At 39.9% G+C, this 17,129-nt stretch overlaps 2 protein-coding genes and 1 long non-coding RNA gene across 4 annotated transcripts in view; 2 read left to right on the top strand and 1 right to left on the bottom strand.

The window, feature by feature from the left end:
- trpm7 (transient receptor potential cation channel, subfamily M, member 7) overlaps positions 1-2,156 on the top strand; it is a 43,307-nt gene extending 41,151 nt beyond the window's left edge. For both annotated transcript variants that reach the window (XM_070832107.1, XM_070832115.1), the window contains exon 40: positions 1,160-2,156. In XM_070832107.1, the coding sequence (XP_070688208.1) occupies positions 1,160-1,272 (113 nt within the window). In that variant the 3' untranslated portion in view covers positions 1,273-2,156. The remainder of the gene's footprint in view (positions 1-1,159) is intronic.
- Positions 2,157-4,596: 2,440 nt separating this feature from the next.
- Positions 4,597-9,251, top strand: LOC139203388 (uncharacterized). Its single transcript, XR_011584402.1, has 4 exons — positions 4,597-4,687; positions 5,019-5,113; positions 6,532-6,608; positions 8,513-9,251. It is a non-coding gene; the product is annotated as an uncharacterized lncRNA (long non-coding RNA).
- Positions 9,252-11,885: 2,634 nt separating this feature from the next.
- Positions 11,886-15,534, bottom strand: bcl2l10 (BCL2 like 10). The gene is made up of 3 exons (XM_070829212.1): positions 15,461-15,534; positions 14,170-14,616; positions 11,886-12,819 (listed from the first exon to the last, which is right to left on the bottom strand). Exons 2-3 carry the CDS (start codon positions 14,611-14,613, stop codon positions 12,697-12,699), a joined length of 567 nt encoding a protein of 188 aa, XP_070685313.1. The 5' UTR covers positions 14,614-14,616; positions 15,461-15,534; the 3' UTR covers positions 11,886-12,696.
- Between the last annotated feature and the right edge of the window lie 1,595 nt (positions 15,535-17,129).

Consider the following 17,129-nt stretch of genomic DNA (forward strand, 5'->3'; position numbering starts at 1 on the left):
CTCAGCAGGAAGGTTGTTCCAAACATCTTGGAGAACGAACCACAGATCTTCTGTGGATGTCCGCTGCCTCAGATCCTTCTGTCTCTTCATGGGATCCCAGACAGACTTGATGATGTTGAGATCAGGGCTCTGTGGGGGGGGGGGCACACCATCACTTCCAGGACTCCTTGTTCTTCTTTATGCTGACCATAGTTCCTAATGACACTGGCTGTATGTTTGAGCTCGTTGTCCTGCTACAGAATAAATTTGGGGCCAATCAGACACCTCCCTGGTGGTATTACATAATGGATAAGTATCTGTATCTGTATTTCTCAGCATTGAGGACACCATTAACTCTGACCAAATCCCCGACTCCATTTGCAGAAATGCAGCCCCAAACTTACAAGGGACCTCCACCGGCTTTACTGTTGCCTGCAGACACTCAGTATTGTTCTGCTCTCCAGCCCTTCAGTGAACAAACTGCCTTCTGCTACAGCCAGATATTTAAAATTTTGACTCATCAGTCCAGAGCTCCTTCTGCCATTTTTCTGCACCTCAGTTCCTGTGTTTTCGTGCATTGAGCCTCTTGGCCACATTTCCATGTTGGAGGTTTGGATTTTTGGCTGCAAGTCGTCCATGAAGACCACTTCTGGTCAGACAGTAGATGGTTGTACCTTGGTCCCACTGATTTCTGCTAGTTCTGAGCTGATGACACTACTGGACATCTTCCGATTTTAAAGGGAAGTAAGCCTAATGTGTCTTTGATCTGCTGCACTAAGTTTCCTTGGCCGACCACTGCATCTACGGTCCTCAACGTTGCCCATTTCTTTGTGCTTCTTCAAAAAAGCTGGAGCATCACGTCTTGAAACCCTGAAGAAAAAGTCTGCTTTGAAATGTTTGCCTGGGAGAGGCATTTTGTAAGTCCAAAACAATTAAATTTTATAATTTTGAAAGCATTCTTACTTTACAGGATTTCTTCACACCTGCATAAGACGTTTGCACAGTACTGCATATTCCTAAATATACTCCTTCTCCCGCATTGAAAAATCCAGAATCTATATACATGCAAGGTCAAAAATCTTCAGGTAAATGAGAGAGAAATTCAGCACAAATCAAAGATAATGAAAATTGTAATACTGTGATAACATGTTGACTCTGTCCCTTGTTTGTTGTATGTCAGATCTAAAGCGTAATGACTACACACCAGACAAGGTGACGTTCCCACAAGAGGACCCCCCCAACCCAGGGGGTGGTGTCAAAGAGTCCCGCCAATCAATGAGGCTGATGCTGTGATGGGTTTAAACAGCGAGGGAAAGCGAGTGAACAATCACAAGACGATACTGTTTTGAACGATTTTAGTCAAAGCCAAGGAGCAGAGAGGTGCACCCAATCAACTGGAAGAATCACACCTATGTTTCCATGGAAACCAGTGCATGCAGACTGTGTCATGTTATTTGTTGGTACCGCTAAAATTCTGTGTCGAACATTATTCAAACATCTTAATCTTTTGTTTTTTTCGTACATAAAGGAGAAAAAAATATTTTACATATTTTGTACAAAATATAAAACACACATACACATATATGAATATATGACTGGATATATTGCTGATAGGTACAATATCATTGCAGAGGGTTTATTATTTATTACGAAGTTTGTGAAGTTGCCTTGTTTTAACTAAAAAACAAAAAAACCAAACACATCTAAGTGCATTGTACATCTGTTACAGCAGCTTCAGAGAGGACAGCCTGCTGAGATTCAGTCACTGCAACAGCGCAGTTTGCCACCAGATCATTTTTATCAATGTTTAGACTTGTAACACAACTTTTGTCTCTGAATTAATGAAAGGATATACAATTTGAAAGTCTTGTAAAATATGGGCAGATTGCAATGCAACTTTTACAGAAAAATGTATGTAATTTTATTGTATTGAAAGTGTGTCCAACAAAATATTGCTGATAGTTTTTATTGTTACAAAGGTACTATTGCTATATCTTTGTCATCTAGTCAACTATTGTATGAGCAAATTACAATCTGTGTGTATCTTATAGATACTGTTATCTGGCATGAGCTGAGCAGATTGAAATATTTTATTCAGGGGAACTGACAAACTTAAGGGTATTACTGTATACATTTTGTACTGGGTATCATTTTAAACAAATAAAATGTTAAAAATCTTTAGCAACACCACTCAAGTCTTCAAAGAATGACTGACCGTTTCAACACTATTTCACTTTAAAATCTTTAATATATTCCTCCCTGCAGCTTTAAGTAGTGTCATCAAGTCCTATTTATCAGATCAATTTCAGTTTGTACATGTCAACAGTGAGTCCACCGTCCACACCAAAGTTAGACATGGAGTTCCTCAAGGTTCAGTGCTTAGACCAATGTTATTTACCTTTTATATATGCTTCCTCTGGGTAATATCAGGAAACACTCCATTCATGTCCACTGTTAAGCAGATGATACCCCATTATACCCCTCAATAAAGTTTGATGAAATCAGTTGACTAAACTCAAAGTCTGCCTTAAGGGCAAAGTCCGGGATGACCAGCAATTGAACTGGAGTTATTGTCCCGAAACACCTTAGAGACACTTTTTCTATCAATATAGCTACACTCTGCATCCAGTGCATTACTCTGGCCTCCAGCTCCACCGTAAGGAATCTAAGACTTATCTTTGATCGAGATTTGTCCTTTAACTCCCACATAAAACATATTTCCAGGACTGTCTTTCCATCTACGTAATATTGCTAAAATCAGGCCCATGCTGTCTATGAATGATGCAGAAAAACTAGTCTGCACATTTGTTACCTCGAGGTTGGATTATTGCAACTCCTTATTGTCAGGCTGCCCCAATAAGTCCTTAAAGACTCTCTAGCCCGTCTCTTCACTGGCTTCCAGTAAATTCCAGAATGGAGTTTAAAATTCTTCTCCTCACCTACAAGGTTCTTAATGGTCAGGCTCCATCATATCTTAAAGAGCTTATAGTACCGTACTACCCCACTAGAGCACTACGCTCCCAGAATGCAGGTCTACTGGTGGTTCCTAAAGTAGTGATGGAGCCAGAGCTTTCAGCTATCAGGCTCCTCTCCTGTGGAATCTCCTTCCAGTTTGGGTTCGGGGGGCAGACACCCTCTCTACATTTCAGAGTGGGCTAAAAACCTTCCTTCCCGGAGCCTTTCTGTGCTTTTCTCATCTCTCAGGTTCCTGTGGATCGTCAGCCGCTGACACTTTTTGTCAATATTGGTTATGTTACTGTTATTCATATATTAACTGTCATGTTTTTCAATGTTGCCATATTGCTCATTATTAGTCATATTCCTTTTGTCAGTACTATAGTTCTCTCTCTCTCTCTCTCCACCCAACACGGACCCTGACAGAAAGCCGCCCACCTCTGAGCCTGGTTCTGTTCCAGGTTTCTTCCCGTAAAAGGGGAGTTTTTCCCGTTAAAGGGGAGTTTTTCCTGCCACTATTGCTCAATATAATACCTAATGCTGCTCATGTGGGGATTCTTGAATCCTTAATGTTGAATTCCTGAATCGTTGGGTCTCTCTCTAATTAAAGAGTTTGGTCTAGACCTGCTCTTTATGGAAAGCGTCTTGAGATAACACTGTTATGAATTGGCGCAATATAAATAAAGATTGATTGATTGATCAACTCACCTGAAAGAGTTGCGTCCACTGTTCTGACAATCAGTAGGAACAATTAATTGACTATTTTCCAACATTTTATATACAAAACATTTAATCAAGAAAATCATGGTTATTTGCCGCCCCTTGTAAAAATGTTGATTGCTCTAAAGGTGTCTGTATACCAATATATGTTTTCATGCATGCAAACTTTTTCACAAACTGTTAAGTAAATGTTGGGTCAAGATTCTGCCATGGTACTGAGCCCGTCATCAGCAGGACAGCAAAGTTATGCAGGTAGATTCCTGAGCGTGTGCCTGCAAAAGGAGACAGTGGGTCTGGTGTTTAAAGAGAGGCCTCAGATTTGTCAGGTGGACAGCAGACGTTGGTATTTGAATCTGCACACAATAACTCCTGTTCAGCTGCCTCTGACCAAATTGACAGACTGCTCACCTGTGTGATAGTGTGATGGCCAAGCTAAAGACACTGTTCTGGTTATCTCTTGGCTCTGGAGGGAGAAATGTTAAAAGGGATCTGACTGCAAGGTCAGCAGGAGGGATGTAGTGGAGAATAAATCCCATTACATTTGATCAGAGTGTTTCCACCTGCTCTGTAACCTGTTTTGTACTCTTATTTTGAATTACACATTAGCATTTGTACAGTCACTTTTCCTTCTTTTAGAATTTTTATTTGCTGTAATCATCGCTTCTGTCTGTAAATATTAGTTGTGTATTACCTAAACTTTGTTCCTGCCCAGACAAACAATAGTGGATTTTGTCCCTGATATCCAAGAGAAGTGATCTCTTCAGGGCCAATATGAACAGCAACCAGTTACTCCTTCAAAGTACATATGAGAAAACAAAAGTAATTATTACTGAAACAATTCTGTTGATACTCAGTTCGAAACTGAGCAGACTGGTTTACCCTCCCACTGGGTGTGGTTGACTATAAAATAGTGCAACAGTCATGACTGCATGTTATTCAGATCATCTCTGGACTGAGGGTTTACAGCTCTACATCGACTACAGGCTCATACAAATCAGCCATAAAACATGGCTACAGTCAACATTGAATACTGGTAAGTTTATAACTTTATATTCTGATTGACTTATAATGTAATAAACTCATTTAAAGTGGAGAAGTGTTTCACAGTGCTAAATGGAAAATGAAGGAACCCAGTAGACATAAACTTGTGTAGACTTACGTGGATACATGGTTTAATTTCTCATAGTGATTTCTCATGTGGATTAGAAAAGTAGAAATACTTTTCTCTGCATAGACACTCTCATACCCATAAGGGATGTCACACTTCCCAGGCAGCAGAGGCTTATTCTGCTGTAGCTTTGAAGCTGGAGTTCAATGAGTAGATTTATTAATGTGTTTTTCACTCCTGATGTTTTGTGTTACAGTAGAGGATGAGGTTACTCAAGCCGCTACCAGGACCTGTCCTATTTGCTCAGGCAGATTCCTGGTGTGCAGGTGACGGGAGTCAGAGGGAGGCGAAGTAAGCTGTTTTTTTTTTTTCTCCACTCATACAATCCCCCTATGGAGGCCCGTGTCTGTCACCAAAAGAAAAATAATAGATCAAAATATAGGAATGAAGAAAACAAAAGTAACCTACTCAAGTAAAATAATCAGTTACTAAGTGAAACTGTTTTTCTGTTCCAACCCTGTTTGTTCTGTTTCTGTTGTTCAGCTATCTCTTGTTGAATGCCGAATATGAGCAAAAATACCTGTTTTTATGTCAAAATATCTCACTTTCTTTGATGGCACATCTTGAACTGGAGGTAAGCCAGTGATCTGGAGTGACTAGCTACCCTGTCCATTTATATAAAACCACACTCGACACCTGACAGTTTAGTTTATTAGTCGGTGTAGCTTGCAGAGTGACATGACAATGGATAAATAATGCATCATAAGATATCAAAACAGATATCATAGGTTAGAGGCATGTGCTTGGATATAATTTGGCTAAATTTGTATTTACATTACATTTTACAAATGACTGTGGTTATCGTCTAATTTATTCATTTCGAGCAATGGAAAAAGCATTCAAATCTTTTACTTAGGCAAAAGACTGCAGAAAGTCCTGCATTTAAAATCTTACTTAAATAAAAGTACATATGTATAGTACAGTATACAGCCCACTGTTGGGTAGGTCAATCCATAAAAATACATTATAATTTATTAGTTGATGTACATTTTGATTAATAATATACAAAGTAACTAGTTGTCAAATAAATGTAATGGAGTAAAAAGTACAATATTTACCTCCAGAATGAGTGTGTAAAAGTATAAAGTGGCATAAAATGGAAATACTCAAGTAAATTACAAGTATCTCACTTGTACTTACGTGCAGTACTTGAATAAATGTACTCATTATTTACCTGGCCTTGTCTCCTGGCTGTAATTCATCCCTTCATCATTAGCATTTACCATTTCATCCCTTCATGTTTGTTTTATTTTTTCTTTCTGACAGAACTGGTCCTCTGTAAATCCAGTCACACTGAGTCAGTTTCTGTGTCATGTCTCGCATTTCAGTGAGATGCTACATTCAGGGAATTAGTGCTGGATATTCAGTACTTACAGGATCCAACAATGCTTGGAATCTGTCTTGCAATGCTAAATCACAAACTCACTTGTTTCCATTTATCAGGCTGCAGATTCACCACAAGAGAGGATTTCATTTAAAATCAAAATTATTACCATTGTGAAAATAGAGCTGTTTTTTTGTTTCAGGTTTCCTATTGGTGACAGGAGTTATCATGCCAGTGGCACTGTACCCATTCTCTCTGAAAAGCAGTTTAACTGGTTGCAATACAAACACAGATTATATGTATGAAGACATAGCACATGCTTCCTTTACAGTGAACTGACTAGGATTCATTTTCATTTTCACTGTCTTGGTTTTCACCCCCACAGGCAGCTTTGAGGTGACAGTGAACAATGAGCTGATCTACTCCAAGCTAAGTACAGGGGTGTTTCCTGATTTTGGGCAGGTCAGTATTTTAGTGATATAGATATCTACTATTTCTACTCAAGTCACAAGTGTCACACATACAAAACTCTTTTAATTCAAAAACTTAAAGCAGTCATTCTTCACTCCATGCTATACATGACCGCAGTGCATTAGTGTGGTATGCTTAGCCCTTTTAACATTTAATCAGTAGCTCTAATACCAATTGTAGTAGTTAGAATTCCCAGCCAACATATCCATAATGTAATTTTGACTATTAGAAATTCTAGTGTTATTCCTTGATATCAACAATTCATTTCTTACTAGTGGAAATGTTCATTGTAGATATCTGAAACTTGATTTCAGCTAGTCAACTTTTACCAATGACTTTTAGTCAGACTCCGTAAGAGGCATCTATAATTCAACTTTGATGTGTTATAATTACATATACATAATGTAATTTTGACTGGTTAATGATATCTCCAACTCAGTTCTCATTGGTCAAAATGTCAGTCACTGATATCAACTATTCAGTTCTAACAAGTGGCAGCTACAGCTTTACTGTAGATATCCGCAATTATTTTTTACATAACATACACTACTCACAAAAAGTTAGGGATATTCGACTTTCAGGTGAAATTTATGGAAAATGTAAAAAGTGAATGCTACAGTGATATTATATCATGAAAGTAGGGCATTTAAGTAGAAGCATGCAATGGTAGTTTCTTCATCTCAAACAATTTATTGAAAGAAAAGCTAACAACAGTGGTGGGTATACCACAACAAAAAATTTTCAGTGTCTCAATAAATTGGGATTTCTTTGACTCTTCCAGTCTCTCTGTATCACTGTTACAACCTCCTGATGACACTCTGTGACCCTCTAAGCTCAGTGAACACCTCCGTCTGAGGACTTCCTGTTTGAAGCCTCGCAATGGCGAGGTGCTGCTGATCAATTGTTAGGTGTCGTCTTGGTCTCATGATGTCAGAATGTGAACAGCATGATGAGGAGGACTGTTTAAATACCAATTCTAACTGAAGCAGGAAATGTATTGGTCGATTCATGGATCAAACCTGTTGTGAATTTTGCTGTTAATCACCTTGTTAGAGAACAGCAACTTGTGCAGAAAGTACTGAAACACTGAACAGTTGGACATGTGCATTCAAAGGTTTAGAGAAGGTCACATTAAGTTCACCTGGAAAGGTTAGAATGCATTTTAGGTTCATCCTGAAATTTCACCTGAAAGCCAAATATCCCTAACTTTTTGTGAGTAGTGTATATCATGAATTAAATTCTGGATATGTAAAATCAATTTCTGACAAGTCATAATGAAATTATTGGTATGTTAGCTTGGAATTGTAAACTATAATGAATGTACTTTCAGATATACAGAGAAATTATATTCATAGTTATAATACAGATAACTACAGTTCAGTTTGTAGCTAGTTTGAATTCAATCTTAGATATCATAAAAGGAATTTCCACAGGTCAAAATGTCATTGTAGATGTCTTCACTGAGATAGTTGCCCTGTGGCTTTGTGGTGCTTTAATGATATAAGGCCCATATATCTGAAAGCAGAGTTTACATGTCCACTAATCCTTTTCAAAATTCAATTGGAGTAAACTGTAATCACTGTTGTTACCAGTTAAAAAGAAACTACTACTATGTACAATTAAATGAAAGATACCTGTAAATCAGAATTGACTGGTGAAAATATATTTGAAAAAAGTCAATTGTAAGCCCCACTGATTAAATGTTAAAATGGCTTGCCATAGGTTTGGGCTCCACATCCACATTCTTTACAGAAATGTTGCAGATCAATGAGTTTCTGTTTTAGGAGAATTGAGTATACAATAGAATATCATTTTATTCTATCTTCTAAAATGTCTACAGCCATCCATTAATTGTTGATCTTTACACTACATTATTTTGTGTTTCATGTGGTCAGGTGGTGGAAATGGTGAAGAAGATGGCCTAGAGAGGAAATGTGGACGTATCACACTGGCTCACGCTCTGAGCTTTAGAAGATGGAGGACAAAACAGCTGTTTTCACATTGCAACAACAACAGACTACATTCTCTCACACTTATCTGAACACAAAAATGAATTACAACTATTAATTAATTACAACATGACGCTAAAACATATCAACAATTTTAAATGAAAATCAAAAGGTGAGAAGTAGATCAGACCATATGTCATCTTCACTGTGAATACAGAAAGACAAGAAGGTGATGAGAGCCACTCTGAGGAGCCAGAAACTGATCAGTCTTCCTGTTTATGAATGTACACACTAAAACTCATGTAGTGTGTGCATGATGCGAGTCAAGAAGCTTTTCAGTCGACTGGAGCCTGAGTAGCTGCTCTCATCATGTCTGTCTGGCTTATGCTCATAAATAAAGCATCTCTACAGCTACATTCTTCTTTATCATGATTAATAGTCCCGAAAGGTGATATTTTCATCTTGCGTGATCAAGTTCATTATCTTGTGGAAACAAGTTCATTATCTTGCAGAAAGATAATTGAATTAATGTTCGTACAAGATGAAAAACCATGATACACAAGATAATCATATACGTTTAAACTTTAAAAAAAACATCTTGTTATGCTGTTGTTATCTAATTTGTAATCACTACAAGCAAAAGCCTTTTTTCCTGAAATGCAATAAAATATCACTGAAAAACAAATGATGTGCTCTTTTCAGATGATTTTCATGCTCTTTATTCAATGGTGCTGAGTTGACGGCTACACAAGGAAGTCTGTAGTCAAATTTTCTCTCTGTGTGGTGAGTCAGTACTGACTGTGTCTATTCATACAGTTGTCCATCTCAACAGAATCAGCCAGGCTTCCTGGACTGTTCCCAATGTTTCCACCAGATAATATCAAATCATTACATAACTGTTAAATAAAAGTAGTGGAGCAAAAAAGTACCGTATTTCCCTAAGAAGTGTGGTGAAGAAATATAAAATACAGATAGATGGATAGATAGTCTGTGACTGAATGTGCTGTACTGTTAGATCCACGAGGTTATGAGGAGGATGTGGGGTATTTTCCATAATGTCCTCCTCTCCACCACCACCTCTAACAGCTCTGGGGTGGTTCCCAAAGCAGAGCTGGCCTTTCTCACGTACTAAGTTGGACGTAAGTAGAGTGCTCTAATAAGTGTACTTAGTTACCAATCAGATGGGGAAACTTAATTATGCAATCAGGATATTTTAAGTTTTTTTTCAGTGACTATGACTTTTATCACATCTCCACTGTTCTGTGGAAAAACACTTATAACACTTATATCTGGACCAGAGTGTCCTGCACATCATCATGTTAGGGATCCCATGTAATGCAAAATGCACATTATAATGTCCCCAGTGGGGGACTGCTAAACTGAGAAAGACCTCAGGAGTCTCTCCTTTCCTTCTTCATCTTTCAGTGAACATGTGTGAAAACGCTCTGTTTATGATGTCATAAGGGGATCTGTTCAATTTTCAATTCAATTCAATTCAATTTATTTGTATAGTCCAATATCACAACAGAGTGTCTCACAGTGCTTTACAAAGTTCACTGAAATAAACAAGTGTAAGCGAACAAACAATCTAATAAAGAGTCCAGCAGTCGATGAGGCCAATGGATCAGTCCGGTGGATCAGTCCGAGGCATCACCTGCCCTTTATGACCCTCCTTCTTCGGGAAGGAAAAACTCAAAAAACCCAGTGGGAAAAGACACACTGTTGACGTTGTTTTTTCCTCATAAACACTTTGGGCCTTTGAGCTCCCTAGATTGATTTTGTAGTCTATATCACACGATCCATATAATAAGATGATAATAGTAACGAGATGTGTTTCCCATACTCTGTTGGGGTTAGAGTAAAACACTATCAACAGGAAACACTTCTGTAGGGGCAGTGGTAGCTTCCTTTTTCACAAACAATGTGAAATGTGTCGTGACTAACATGGAATGCTTGTTGTGGGAGAGCAGGTGTTCAGTGTGTGTGTTGGTCAGTTTCAGGGCTCTGGATGAGAAGTCAGAGACGCAGGCACAATGGCCTCATTGCAGTACCAACACACACACACACATGCACACTGGACTCCTTTGTAAAATAGATTAGTTTAATCAGGTTGGTTACACACTGGGACACGAGGCCTGCGGTCGATTCTAGTTAGTCTATAAGCTGCTGCTCCAACTATCCCACTCATTTTATTACTTTTTTTGCTATTGGTTAAATTGGCAGTTTTTTTTGGCTTTTCAAAGAAGTGGTATCCCAAGGTGAACTTTACATTAAGTCCTATTAATTATTATCATTACTGTTTTCTTATTTCTGATCCATCACTGTGCAAGCAGCACTTTAAACCCGCAGCTGGTAAATCTACAATCTAGGACTAAAAATATACTTTTGGGATGTTAAATTTGTTACATATTTTATTTGTAGTGGTCTGTATTTAGAAGTGCGATATTTTCCTCCTGGAGGTATAAAGTTACATTTATGGCAATAATCCAGTGTAGTACAATTACTTTGAAATTGTGTAGAATTTCTTTCTTTCAGTTCTTGGATAAAGTGAATGAGCACAAAAAAGGTCTGTGTGTGTGTACTTTGAAGATAACAGTGTTCTGTACATAGTGAGCTGATTGTGTTGTGTAAACAGATGGTAGAGCAAAGAAAGCTGATGTGATTTGACATCCGACTGCTTTTTCCTTTATTTGACTGGTGGGGGGGGGGTTCTAGAGGAACAACAGCAGGTGATGCAGTTGGGTCGGATTTTGTGACGTCCAGCACTTGTCACTGGGCGGCAACAAAAACTACTGTTGAGTTATTAAGATGTTCTTTCATATCACTTCACTCACACATCATTCATACAGGAGGAATCTAAGTTGGAGGAGACTGTTCTTTCACACACTGACGCTGCTTCAGGAGCAAGTTGGGGTTCAGTGTCTTGCCCAAGGACACTTCAGTCACTGCGTCACTACACTGGCTACATTTCTTAATGAACCTCCTTATCACCTTTTAACCCAAGCTCTTTCCAGACCTGTGGCAACCCTCATTAAAATACGCTTTAAAAGTTCATCGTAGTTGTATTTTTCCAAAACACAGCTGTGATGACACATTAGCTGCAGCAGGTCTAATAGCTGTGTAATGTGAGCACTGCTCAGAGGAGCACAGAGACTAACAGCCAAACATACATTATTTATGACGATATGTCTGCATATGAAAGGAGGGAGAATCCTTTACCATTCATACACCCAACGCAACGGGGGTGCAGAAAGTCATCAAGGTGACAAAGTTCACACTGATAAAAAAAATAATAATAATAATCACATGACACTCAAGCTCCACGATTGGTTCTTTTTATTAAAAAATGTGACAAATAAATAGAACAGAGCAATGTAAAAATATAAATGTTTACAAGTGAATCTGTTGGGGGGAAATGCCATAGCAACAGTTTGTTCTAATAGCAATATGTTTGAAGTCAGATTGGTCCCTGGTTTGATAGGTTGATATGAGAAACATTTCATAACATATCATAGCACCGTTGTGTGGTCAGCAGCTCTGCTGACATGTAAATCACAGACAGTTCACATGAATGTAGGACAGACTAGAAGACAATGAAATAACTGAATCAGCTGTGGTTCATTTAGGAAAAAAGGGCCACTGCTTACAGTTTCGTTTCATATAAATATAATATATTATTTTTATACATTGTGCACTACAATGGCTCTATAACACATACACAACTCAGGTAAACACATGAATAAAAAGGCAGCTGACAATTTTAAAAATCCAAACCAAAGGCTATGGGAAAACCAAAATGAAGTCTTTTCGCTGCACAGTTGAAAATGAACTTTGAAATCAAGATGCTGCTGTGCAGAAACCTGTGCTTAAGTAATTAACCTGTTTCAGTGATGCAAACTGGGGCCACTTCAGTATTTCTAAAAAGGCATTGAGATCATTCTTACAATCTTAAGGAGCGAGTGTGTGTGGGGTCTGAGTATGTGCAAACATTCAGTTGATTTGAGATACAACCCTGAAATCACTACAGATTAAGCCCGTTTCTGCAGCATTGATGTTGGAATTTAAAGTCTACCTAATTGTGCTGAATGAAATAACATTAATGAGGATGCGTTAAGGACGTAGAAGGCTGGCTAGCGCACCAGGAGGAAGGTGAGTCCGGCGAGGCCGACACCTGCAGCAGCAAACAGTGCTGTCTTTATGGACGAGTCCTGACTCACCTCTCTGGCACTGCGGGAGAATTGACAGAACCCCTCCTATGAGAGAAAAAACAAAACACAACGTTCAGGTTGAGAGCATCCAAACCCTTGAGAATATTTATATATTACATTCACTTTCTCCCCAATATACTTTAAGTTTTTACAGCGCAAAATAGCAATTATTAACTGCCAAGATGACTTCCGACTAAATGTGGCTGAGCTGATGGCTGGTGGCAATTACACAATTGTGTCATTCTGTTACTGAAACAAAAAGTAAAAGTTTGTCTAGAGATTCTACAGAAATTATGCAATTTGGTTACATCAACTATGATCCAATTGTAAATAAATAAATTGAATTGAAAATTTAATTGAATTGTAGCTTCTGCTGTATTAGCAGCCCCTGCAGCAGCTGTACTTGTCCTCCATGTTTTCTAACTGAAAGCACACATGCGACCAGTGAGTGCACCTGCTCTCAGCTCCAGGTGTTGTCTTTCTTTCGCAGCTGCTTGTTTTTCTAGTCAGACCTCGCTAACTTCCAGTGTGGCTAATTCCAAATTCAACACACTGAACTGAAGCTTTGACTGTTACTATAAAGTCCATCTGGCTGAGCTGGTTATGTGCCTGTTGAAACCAGCTGCCAGCTGAAAGGAGGAGGAGTAGAGTGGGTGTTTTTGTGTGTGTATGTGTGTGGGGGCGGGGGGGGGGGGGGGTCAGACAAGCCCGTTCACAAAAGCAGACATTCAACTGTAGTTGTGTTTGGGCTGGTGAGGCTTCTGGGACCTTAGTCTACCCATCATAACCATCACTTTAGGCAATTTCCAGTTAAATAAACCACACCAAGCAGGTTTAAAATTAGCTTTGTCCTTTCGATGTTCAGTAGCTAAACAACTATACAGCTCAATTTGGCCTGACAACACTGCTTTTGACCACTCATTACAGAAAAAAAAAAAAAAACCAAACAAAAAAAAAAAAAACTCTGAATCTCAAACCAGACACAGTTCGATCGGGGCCCTGAATTTACACTGCTGAGGTTTGTCTTGATGCAGCACACATTCCTCACAATCTGGCCTACTGCTACTCTACAATTCACATAATCACAGCAGCCACATGAGACATCTCAGCTGCAAATAGTAAAGTGGCCATATTTGAAGCCATGTTTACACAAACATATGAATATAAACGTGAGCAGGAAAGCAAGCATGATCCAATCAAACTAGGTGGTTTCCCCACACCAGAAGACTAAATAGATCATTTACATTTAAGCCTCACAGGGTTTTTTTTTACAGTTTCTTTTAAACAGGCTTTAGTGCCCTGGATCCAGTCAAAATACCCCCTTCATCTACAATGTTTGTGTGGACTCCATCAGCTCTGATCTAGTATATGAGCAGACATGTTGTTGCAACCTACCCATCCGTCATTCTCCAGCAGCCAGTCTTTCTTCTCCTCTCCCAGGTAATCAGCTATCGTCTCTGCCAGTTCCCTGCAGTTTCCAGGCCCCTGCCGAGGGTCCAGCCCTGGCTTCGTGCCCTTTTGCTCCAGCAGCTGTCTGGCCAGCACCCCAGTGAAAGTGAAAAGGGAAACAACTCTCCCCCAGTTCAAGTGTCCGTCCCCCACCAGCTCCTCTATCACCTTCCTGAGGCTGGAGCAGGGGTCCGGCCCGCACTGCCTCAGGAAGGTCTGAGCGAGGGAGTGGAAGCGAGCGTGGTGCTGTGCCTCCATGTCCTGGGCCAGGCGCCTCATGGCAGCGGCTGACTCGCTGGGAGGTGGAGGGGCTGGCCGTGGGCTTGTGCAGCACAGGGACACGTAGTCCTCTGCCAGAGCCAGGGTCTCTTTCCACAGCCCACACGACATTTTCTACCATGGGAGAAAAGATCATTTGTCAAGGTGTGTGTGTGAAGGGAGCCTGCTGACATGTGACAATCAGGTCTTTATAGTGGCAGTGCAGTGCAAGTGGTGTGAAGAAGCCTCAGATATGGTTTGTCGATGTGAAGGGAACACCCACAATCAGTCTAACCAATTCATTTGATCAGCCGGTTACATACTCAGACACCTGCCTGGTCTAGAAACCTGCAAACAGTGAGATGACTGTAGAGCCCAGGGTGACTACACAATAGAATACCGTTATAACCAACATACATTTGAATTAATAAAGAGAAAAGTTGGAATTAGTTTGCGTTTTCTTGAAGAACGATTAGTTTAATGGTTTGATTATTAGCAACGTGTTGAGGGTTAGCCAGCCAACAGCAAAGCTAGCAATGGCGCTTCAGACGGCGGCAGCAGCCCGAGCTAACGTTCGCTCTCCGGTCATACGAGCCGGCTGCTGCCGCTGCGGGAGGCGGAAGATTACTTCGTTAACTGAACATGCTAGTTCACCGATGCAAATAGCAGAGTAGCTGAAGAGTTAGCTAACGTTAACTATCCGTGTGGTGAGGGGTTTAACGGTTAGCTAGCTGGCCGGCTGTCTGAGCTCCGCTAATAAACCGTTCATCTGTCACCGGAGCAATGGAGGACACAAAGGAGCTCATTCACTCAGCCGACCGTGAGCTGGCGACACTCCGACGGCCACAAGCACGCGTTCGCCGCCGTTTTACACCGCGATACAGACCCCTCGGTGTGGCACACGCTTTACATTTCCAAAAGAATACATTTAAAGATTAGGAATCCACACTTTGAGAGCGTAACAGAGACAAATGCTTACCCTCCCAGCGATATCAGACTGCTCTCTGCACGTACGGACGGCGGAAGGAGAACATAGACCCTCTCACAGCTTCCCTTCAGTGTGACTCTGACTCCGCCTCGGGTCTCTTATAAGCTCACATCCGCTCCCGCAACAAAAACCCCGCAAAAGTCCCGTGACAGAACGAGACATCTACCCTCACCACTGCCAGTGCCACACTGACATGTAGGAAGTACACAAGAGGTTGTAATAGAAATATTTGCAGGGAAATCTATTTGCTGAATTTTTAATTCATTGATTTCTCAAGAAAGTATTGGGTAAGTAATTAATAATTAAAACAGTGTTGAGATCAGGAAACCTTTATTTCCACTGACAATACACTAATGCATCACACAGGTGTGTGAGTGGAACACTGTCTGATTTCTGAGAAATGTGCTGTTGTGTTGTATGTACTATACAGTATGTACTGTATATACTGTATGCACACTATGTACTGTATTTACTGTATTTACTGTTTGCACTGTATGTATTGTGTGTACTGTATGTACTGTTTGTGTGTGTGTGTGTGTCTCTCTCTCTCCACCCAACATGGACCCCTACAGAAGCCGCCCACATTGAGCCTGGTTCTCTTCGAGGTTTCTTCCCGTTAAAGGGGAGTTTTTCCTGCCACTGTTGCTCAATATAATATCTGATGCTGCTCATGTGGGGATTCTTGAATCCTTAATTTTGAATTCCTGAATCGTTGGGTCTCTCTCTAATTAAAGAGTTTGGTCAAGACCTGCTCTTTATGGAAAGCATCTTGAGATACACTGTGAGACAACTCTGTTGTGATATTGGGCTATACAAAATAAATTGAATTGAAATTGAATTGAATAGATAATGTTGTTATAAATTGGCGCTCTATAAATAAAGATTGACTGATTGATATTGCATGTACTGTGTTGTATGTACTGTATTGTATTGTATGTACTGTATGCATTGTACAGCTCACAGGACACCAAGAGGCCTGAGATGATGTAAAACAAAGATATCTGTTGACTTTAATTACAGCCAACCTTAACTAAAATGCTCTCACACACAACACATGTGCATGTCCAGGGACATTCATAGATGCCACCTCCATGAGATGAATCTAAACTAAATGTAGGCTTCAAGCTGAGAGCAGACTCTCACTTGTAGTATGTGGTTTCATTCATCATCAAACAGTGTGACTCCTCTGACTTTCGGACAAAATACACAGTGATCAGCATGAGGAAGTGAAATATGCAGAGAATGTGTTTGTATTCAAATGACTGGCAGTTGGAGCCAGTGGTTTGGTAGTTCGGTGCATCTGGTGATATTTGTGGGTACTTTCTTTGCACGGTAATACCCCTCTGTCATCCTCTCCACCAGTCCCTTATCTCTTCCTTTCTTTCATTGTCCTCTCTCCCTCTCTCTCTCTCTATGGCTTTATCGGTTTCCTCTTTGAATTGCACAACACCTTTAATTCAGGCTAGTTGGAATAGAAACAAATAAATAAATTATAAAAGAGGAACTCTGATTCTTTGGAATCTGCTTTAGAGGTTGTTGGTTTTTTTTTTTTTTTTTTTTACAAAATAAGGAACAAACGTACTGCAGTTCAAACAGTAGAGACTTATAGTTTCCTGTTCAGTACTGGCAGGTCAGGTTTAGTTCTGGTGCTTTCCACCAC

The sequence above is a fragment of the Pempheris klunzingeri genome, chromosome 1 (genome assembly GCF_042242105.1).
Source record: "Pempheris klunzingeri isolate RE-2024b chromosome 1, fPemKlu1.hap1, whole genome shotgun sequence".
Classification (NCBI taxonomy): Eukaryota; Metazoa; Chordata; class Actinopteri; order Acropomatiformes; family Pempheridae; genus Pempheris; species Pempheris klunzingeri.

What these genes read in the sequence shown, in the direction of transcription:
- bcl2l10 (XM_070829212.1), bottom strand. Translation starts at nt 14,613, where the DNA reads ATGTCGTGTGGGCTGTGGAAAGAGACCCTGGCTCTGGCAGAGGACTAC. An exon ending in TGCTGGAGAATGACGGATGG is followed by an intron (nt 12,820 to 14,169) that starts GTAGGTTGCAAC and finishes TTTCTCTCATAG; the next exon opens with GAGGGGTTCTGTCAATTCTC.